Source organism: Thunnus maccoyii, chromosome 8 (assembly GCF_910596095.1).
Source record: "Thunnus maccoyii chromosome 8, fThuMac1.1, whole genome shotgun sequence".
Taxonomy (NCBI): domain Eukaryota; kingdom Metazoa; phylum Chordata; class Actinopteri; order Scombriformes; family Scombridae; genus Thunnus; species Thunnus maccoyii.
Window position 1 is genome coordinate 14,002,650 of NC_056540.1, and position 8,238 is coordinate 14,010,887.

General features: G+C 39.1%; 1 protein-coding gene across 2 annotated transcripts; it reads right to left on the reverse strand.

The window, feature by feature from the left end:
• Positions 1 to 775: 775 nt before the first annotated feature.
• fbxl3l (F-box and leucine-rich repeat protein 3, like) lies at positions 776 to 6,705 on the reverse strand. 2 transcript variants are annotated; one of them, XM_042419021.1, is made up of 6 exons: positions 6,397 to 6,705; positions 5,577 to 5,802; positions 3,703 to 4,063; positions 3,309 to 3,431; positions 2,944 to 3,115; positions 776 to 2,646 (listed from the first exon to the last, which is right to left on the reverse strand). In XM_042419021.1, exons 3-6 carry the CDS (start codon positions 4,060 to 4,062, stop codon positions 2,003 to 2,005), a joined length of 1,299 nt encoding a protein of 432 aa, XP_042274955.1. In that variant the 5' UTR covers position 4,063; positions 5,577 to 5,802; positions 6,397 to 6,705; the 3' UTR covers positions 776 to 2,002. The 2 variants fall into 2 exon arrangements, with proteins under 2 accessions (XP_042274955.1, XP_042274956.1); XM_042419022.1 differs by lacking the exons at positions 5,577 to 5,802; positions 6,397 to 6,705 and adding an exon at positions 4,804 to 4,885.
• Positions 6,706 to 8,238: the final 1,533 nt, after the last annotated feature.

The following is an 8,238-nucleotide window of genomic DNA, read 5'->3' on the forward strand; positions in this document are numbered from 1 at the left end:
GTGTGTGTGTGTCTAGCTCTGCCTTAAGATGCAACAACTAGTTCAAACAAAAAAAATAAAGGGTAAATTCATGAGAATCAGAAGAAACAGCTTCTAAGCTACAATGTCTGATGCATTTTTATGTAAATTCAGTGTGCACTAGCCAAATCCACTTGTAAAAAGGGCTGAGTTATCATTGGCATACTTCATTATACAGTAGCAGCACTGCTTATATAACGTCCTGCTGCCTCCTGTTAGGTCATTGCTGCCCTCTAGTGTCATAGAGAAAGAGCTGCAGAAAGGTCAAATGGGACAAAGTCAGAAAAAACAGACATTATAATATCTCAGCTGAGGCTTGATTGTGTTATGAAGAACATGCAACATTTTAACTGTTAACACTTTTTTTTATTGAGAATTAAATGCAGTGTGAGTAAAACAAATACTAGTTACACTGAAGTAGACGTCTTCTAGTCCCGATCACTGCTGCACACATGAAAACATATATTTCATTTACAATTTATAGACAAATTAACAAACACAAGGCAAATCTACAATGTTGTTTTAATGTGGCACTGTGTTGTTTTTATTTATTTTTAAAGCACAAGAACAATGTTGCTTAAAATACTTTTGTACCACGTAGTAAAAGAAAAGCAAAATAACATAACCAGATGTTTAGCAGTTTAAACACCTTTAAAATCTTTAAAATGTTTTAGCCAGTATGAACAGGGATGAGCATCTATTACAAAAATAAAGTATATCTTAAAACTTTATTCATTAAAAAAAGCTTTAAATTTCTTCAGTAAATATCAAAATGTTTTGTTACTGATTATTTCTGTAACAAAAAAAAGAAAAATATACCAACACGCTTTAACATTGTTCTTTGTATTGTATCCATTTCGTTGTTTGGCTGGATTTAATCTTATTCTTGAGGATTAGATGGTGACAAACATCATACTGAGATATTTCCATTGCAGCAACAATGAAGTTTGATAGGTAAAAATAAGATAAGATGTCTGTAAATCTAATCAACTTAGATTTCAGACTTTTGCACTAGTAAAAACTGATTTCAGCAGTGAAAAAAAGAAAATGAAAGGAACTGTTGACCTGTCAGAAGACAATCTGTATGAATGGTTTAACAACAACCACAATCTAAACAGTTCAATATGGTAACACCATTTAGGGCCTTCAAATTAAAATAACACTTTCAGATATTTTACTTGAAGATATTGTTAAGTAATTAATATCAAAGTCTCGACTGATACTGGCAGACGTAGACAAAGAATACAAAAAACGTATTGTGTTTTGTGTAAAGGTGTGATTCTCACTCAACAGGAAACTCTTGTTCTCCTTGCACTGCATTAGCATCATTATTGTCAGAGCTCTCACTCTACCAACAGTTGGATACAGCAAGTCCAGGCAGAGTCTCTGCTTCTCAAACTGTACGGCATTCTGGGAAATGTAGGAAATCCTGAACTGAGGCAGAAGTAGATGAGGCCTGCTGAGGCTTAGTGGATAGAGTGAAAATGTGTAGTACAACAATAACAAAAACACCTGGAATGCATTTTGCAACACAAGTTAATGATACTGAAGATATACAGCAGTGTAAAAGCACATGAAGGTGGAATTTTCCTTGATGTTTGATGATGTTCAAGATGAAGATTAAGCGTGATATTTTAAACATAAGCAACCAGCAGATGGCAGATACAGATAGATTTACACGATGGCTGAAAGGCTGCAGTGACTGTAAATTTAGATCATGTTCAAAAATGTAAATGTGGCATTGCACAAAATGTCCTCCATCACAGAGAGAAAATACCTACTACAGTCCAAATTTTCACATCACGCTATCTATGCATAGAAAGAAAGCTGAGTGCTCACACAATAGCCAGACAGTTTACACTGCAATCTAATACTGAAACTGTGTGTCAGTTTCACAGTGAAAAGTGTAACTGTGGACACACTCTGTTGAAACTTAAAGGTCACGTACTTCCTTATCAACCCTCCACTCTGGCTTCGTGTCAGCCTACCAGGTGGGCATCATATCAGGGAACCACATGCGGCCCAAGTGCTTCGAGACCTCGCTGTGGATCTGCTCCATGTTGTAGCTGCTGTCCGGGATCAGCACCTCCTCCATGATTGACAGCTGAGTCAGCCTGCCCCCGCACATCTTCACAAATTCCACGAAGCCACTGCAGGTCACTTCGCACTCGCCCAGCCCGATGGCCGTCAAGCTTTTGCAGCGTTCAGCGATACGGATCAGCTCCTCATCCAGGGGCTCCAGGCCGTTGGCGCACACCACCAGCTCCACCAGTCGAGGGCAGTTCAGTCCGATGCGACCCAGCATCCCTTTGCTAACTGCGCGGCCAAAGTACAGGTGGGTGACAGGGGTCTCATCACAAAAGAAGGGCTCAAACTCCTCCTCGTACAGGAAGAAGTACATGACAATGTTGACCTTAGGTGAGTGTCTCACCAAAGCCTCCCAGCTGCTCCTCTTAATGGTGTGAAAGTGCGTCTGGCCAGGATTTTCGCTCACCACGTCAATGCGCAGATGCTCCAGGTGGACGTGTTTTTCAGAGGAGAGGGCAAGCAGTAGCTCGTCGCTCAGCAGATGGTAGTTCAATGCCAGCTCCCTGAGTCCGTGGCACTGGTCTGCCACACACAAGATGCCTGAGGCCAGAAAGAGAAGTCAGAACATGCCTCTCAAAAAAAATAATATTAAGCAATATATCGCTATTTATATTTTTTGAAGCTTATTTGGCTTGTATCGACTGTAGGTAGTTACAAAGAATCCAATCTCGTGTGGTAGGGGTTTAAGATGCTGACAATGTAATTGCAACATCTTTTCCAGGACATTTGATGTCACCACCCTCCTCTTTCTCTCTTCATCTCCTGTCTACTGTCTCTATATATGCTATAAAATAAAACCAAAAAAGTGCCATAAAAATACACTTAATGTATACTGACCTGCTGGGGAGACATGAGGACAGCTGCTCATCTTCAGCAACTTAAGGGTATCACTGTTATTGGCAACCAGCACCTTCAGGGACGGATCGTCCACTGGCGTATCATCAATCTTGATAGAGGACAGGGACTTGGAGTTGACAAACACCACTGTCAGTGCAGACACAAAGTGGGCCTGAGGAGTCAAATGAAGCTGATTAAGAAATCTGATCTTAAGCATTTTAAGACAAAAACCCCACAAAATTCAGTCTTTGGGTAAATGCTCAAAAGGCATATTTGATGTGACTAATCCAGCTCTTTCTTTATAACACACAGGAATGCGATGAAAGTGCTGCGTTGTGCACATGAAGCACAGGCTTTCCTCTTACCTGAGCAACATCCATGAAGCTCGGCCTCGCTGTGGAAATCAGCCCCAGGGTCTTAATGGTGCAGTTCACCAGCTGGGAGAGAATGTCACAGGCCGCCTCTGCAGATTCTGTGCAGCTGTCCACCTGATTTACCAGCAGTGATTCACCGTTTAGGTAAAACAAATAAATACATAAATGAAAACACACAAAAATGAGAAACGGAAAGATGGAGGTGTCAGAATCATCTCAGTCTAGATGTGTTAAGCACACTAATGCCAAGACAGCTGATGCGTCACGATGGATTCTGCAGCAGATGGTTTGGATTAAGGAGAGCACATATTGTTTTTAAGACAGCTGCGATGTGAAAACGGAGGAGGCCAGAGGGGGTGAAGAGGAGGCCAGGGAGGACTTTTACCTTGAAGCTGACGTACTGCAGGTGCTGGGCGTGCTTCTTGATGATCTGCTGAATCAGGTCAGGGTGAGTGGAGCGCAGGTAAGACGTGGCCGACTGATTGAGCTCAAACTCGAACCTCCTCCACAGGGCTGGGGTGTGAAAGATGTCATTCCAGTGTCGGCACACAGACGAAGCCCTGGCCCGGTCTACGAGGGACAGATGCTGGAAGATCTGCAGCACGATGTTGTGGGGCAGGTTACCCCATTCCTCTGCTGGAATCAGGGCGAAGCTGGACGCACTATGCTTCTTGCTCTTAGCCCTCTCCTCACGGGTCGGGAAGATCTGGCACTTTGATCTGAGACCTGTCCTTCCTCGTTTCATTCTGAAACAAATCAGTGCACAACAGGATCATGAGAGATTAAGAACATTTAAATACGACAGCATTTATTCTTTAATAGCATATCACAACTTTAGAGTAACAGTATGATGTTGAATCACTGACTGTGGTGGAATCGTTGTTTTAAACTCCATGTCCCATGTATACAGCAGTATATTTTACTCTTACTGGGAATGTTTAATTTTTTTTTTTTACTTTTTTACAGAAGGATTTTCATTAATATTGTAATATTGGATCCAATTAATCAAATAATAAGGATTGTCTGTATCCTTCTTTTATTGAGTAAACTGCTCCTGTTCTGCTTTTATCATCCTGCTCATATTTCATAAATCTAACACTTGTTTCAATAGAAAATCCAAAACGCATGGCGAGCTGCTTATATTGTTCTATTGTTTACTGAATTAAAAAACTAATTTGCAACCCATTCTTTTTTTTAAAAAAAGGTTTCATTCTTTTGCTTTGATTCAGTAGCTTGTAGTATCAAGATTATAGATCCCATAAGTTCTTCACCATATACATTGTGTTAAACTTTGAATACTGTGGAGCAACTTTCAATCATTTCCAAAGAGCACTTTTAAACTAAAGCTTATTTTAAATGCAGACAAAACTATATTTACATTATTTTCCCAAAACAAGAACTGACGATTTCACGTAGAACCTGTATTGAACATGTTAATAAGTTCAAATCCCATTTACTGAATTGAACTGAATGATGATAAACTCACCTCAAAAAATCTGCCAAAGCACTAACAATGAATCAAGGGTGATGCTGAAATAAAGCCTTCTTGTCCCTCCTGAGATTTCCACCTTGTGGAAGCAATCTTCCCTCTTCAGTCCTTGAATGTAATCATGTGATCTATATGCATGTACCAACCTCCAGTGTAAAACCCTCCATCTCATCTACGTTATGTCAGCCATCAGGTTCATAACTGTGACATACTTCCTATTTAAGAAGAGCAACTGGCCCTTTTTTTTATTAATGAAGATCTAATGATGGGAATAATTATAATAATAATTATGTATATCACCTCTCATTAGAAAATCTGACTGGAGCTCATCAAACTGGCTCTGAAGATTTGTTTAATTACAAGTGAAAACTGATATTGGGACGTCAGCTTTCAGATATGTTGCTCCAGCAAAAAAATAGGCTATTGATTAACAACATATTTTGAATGTCGGTACTCTCCTTAAAAGGATAACTCTAATTAACTGTAAAGATTTGTGTTATTATTATAACTAGTGCCCTTGTATAGCTGTTCTTCGTCTTATTATCATATTATTATGGTTGAATTGAGCTGAACTGGATAGAAAACACCACATGTGGCGCCAAGTGAATCCTACAGAGAACTGGGGGCTTAATGAGCATCAGATCACATAAGTGCCGTTTGACAGGCTTTCTCACTTTTCTCACGTGACCTTCACTTGCATGTGAGCAATAAATTAAACACATATAACTAAACAGACCAAAATGTCAATAAAACATGTCTTATTTACTTACATGGACGTCTTAAAAACAGCAGTTTCCTCTTGGTTTGGTGCTCTGTCGGTGGAGTAGACAGCGTTCACATAGAGCCATGGCTGGAGATGACTGGAGAGACCCAGGCTGCTGTTGATGTAGGACAGCAGGAGCAGCAGGAGCAGCTCCTCCCGGCTTTAGCGACAGCTTGACGGGCGCGGCCGAGCAGCCGGTACACGTGAGCGGAGGAAAACATGGACCTGCTGGGCTGCATCTCCCACCACCATATTGTGTACATACATGCAGCAAATCAGAGGGTGGATACACATCAGCGTGGGAAGTGCAAGCTCATAATTAAACCTTTTAAATGACAATTTATCATCACTTTGACTCATTTATTTACACGGTCGTGTGTGTGTGTTTTTGTGTGTGTTATTGTCCTGTCGTGATTCATGTGCACAGATATGTGCACGCGAACGGGAAAGTAGGTCAGTGTGTCAGAGTGTGTGCGTTTGTGAAGAGAGAGGTATTGCCTATATAACTTTTGAAAATGGTCATTATTCATTTATATTTTATATTATAGAATGCTCAGGATAAATGCACTAAATGCTCCTAATAGTTGCAAAAACTTAACAATAATTGCATTGCAGGTTACAGATTTTTCTGTATTATCCAGAATACAGTGAGTTTATACAATTGAAAAAAAGAAAACATAATTATGATGAATGCACAGTGGATTTCTGTTGGCCACTAAGAAATGACATTTGGCAATAGGCTATTATCTCACCACTACCGGTGGTATATTTCCACTCAGATCAGGTCTCAATCATACCTTTTCTCAGATAATTTCACATGCACTCACCATAACTGACTCAAGGCAGCAAAGTTGTCTAAAAAATCCAGCTGTGTAAACCTGGAATCTGTCACAATATGCAGAAATATCACAGACTTACTTCTGCTGTGACAGGCAGGATTGGTTAGTGGTGGATCTTCATGATGGCATTTCATCTTCCTGCTGCTTATAAAAGCCAACAAAAAGACTGTTAGTGTTTAGTTGTTTATGCTTTTATTGATATTTAGCAGTTGTTTTGTTGATGGATGTCTCCTGCACACTGAGTTGGAGGACAACTGGGGGAGTAACTGCTTGTAGTTGATGGCCAGGTTTTAGTTGTGAGCAGGTTGCTTTGCTACAGGAAGGTAATGTCACTGCCAAGTGGTAAGGATTACTTTTAATCCTTAATTAACTTAATTAATTAATTTAATCCTACTTTAACTGACTTGGCTGCTTGTGTTTTCTGCCTTTACTTTTGTGGCAAATCTTTCCCTCTCTCAGTTCACCATTCATCCCGTCACCATTATATAAAATTAATAAATAAAATAAAGCATAAGGTTTTATTGACATGCTCAGTGATCAGTGATCTTGCTTGTTTTTAGCTTTTCATCTTCTGTTCAGCTTGGTGAAGGGACAACAGTTAAAAATTAGCCTCTTGACTAACAATGGCACATTTATGATGATGTTGATCAATGTGCATTTTCCCTGTAAAGATAAAATAAATCAATAATTGGTAACAGAAAATGTGTTGGCATCATATAATTGGGACTGCAGGAGGAGTTCATGTTGGAGGGCAGTGTCCTGGTTGCATCTGAACAAGATGATTGTTCCTTAATTACACATTTGAAATCAGTTAAGAGAAAATGAATTCACCTCTGTGTACATTTACAAATAGTCATCCTAGTTTCATCTCTACATACTCTTAAAATGCATGCATTTATGTCTCAAATATAACAACATAAATGGCTCAAGATTTTTTTGTTTGGCTACTCAAATTTAGTCATTTGGAGGAATAAAATCTCAGCAATTAGGAGCTGCATTAAAATCTACAATCTTAACACTTCAATTATTTCACCTCTTAGGTAACAAGTGAAACAGGTTGTTTCCCACAAATAATAAGTAGGGACTGTCCACTTACCAAAACACTTACATCCAAATTTGTCAATCAAAATAGCTTTAAGGGTCAGTCTGAACTGTTTTTGGTGTCCTTAAAGGATGGATTTACAATTTTTCAAGTCTGTCCTAAAACAATAGTCAGGTCAAATGAACAATGAAATAGGTTTTTCTCTCTGTAATCGTTCCTCCTGTTCATACTGACCATTAAGAGTTTCCTTCATAATGCACTTACAATGTAAGTGATGGGGGACAAAATCTACAGCCCTCACTGTGTGCAAAAATGTATTTAAAAGTTTATTTTAGGCTAATATGAAGCTTCAGTCATTCAAATTAGTCAAATCAAGTCAATATCTTTCAAAGTTGTTGTAGTTTTAGTGCCAAATTTGGCCTTTTTGTCACTTCCACCAAGCTCAACGGGAAAAGACTATCAGGGAACTTTTTACTAAAAAGACTGTAATTGTGTAAGATAGCCACTTTATTTGACTAACTCAGGCTGCTGACACCTCATACTATCTTCAGATAAACTTTTAAATACATTTTTTCTCAAAATGAGGACTATGGATTTTGTCCCCCATCACTTACATTGTAATTGCATTTGGAGGGAACTTTTAATGGCCAGTATGAAAAGGAGGAATGATTACAGCAAACAAAACCTCTTTCAATGTTCATTTGGGCACCTGACTGTTCTTTTATGACACACTTGAAAAATTGTGAGCCTATCCTTTAAGAAGTATTTAGTAGTAAGTGTATTTTCTC

Bases quoted from the DNA above. Each gene is read 5' to 3' on its own strand.
- fbxl3l (XM_042419021.1), bottom strand. From the start codon at position 4,062: ATGAAACGAGGAAGGACAGGTCTCAGATCAAAGTGCCAGATCTTCCCG. The intron at 3,116-3,308 runs GTAAGAGGAAAG...TTGACTCCTCAG, and splicing joins GCTTCATGGATGTTGCTCAG to GCCCACTTTGTGTCTGCACT. The intron at 2,647-2,943 runs GTCAGTATACAT...TTCTGGCCTCAG, and splicing joins TCCTCATGTCTCCCCAGCAG to GCATCTTGTGTGTGGCAGAC.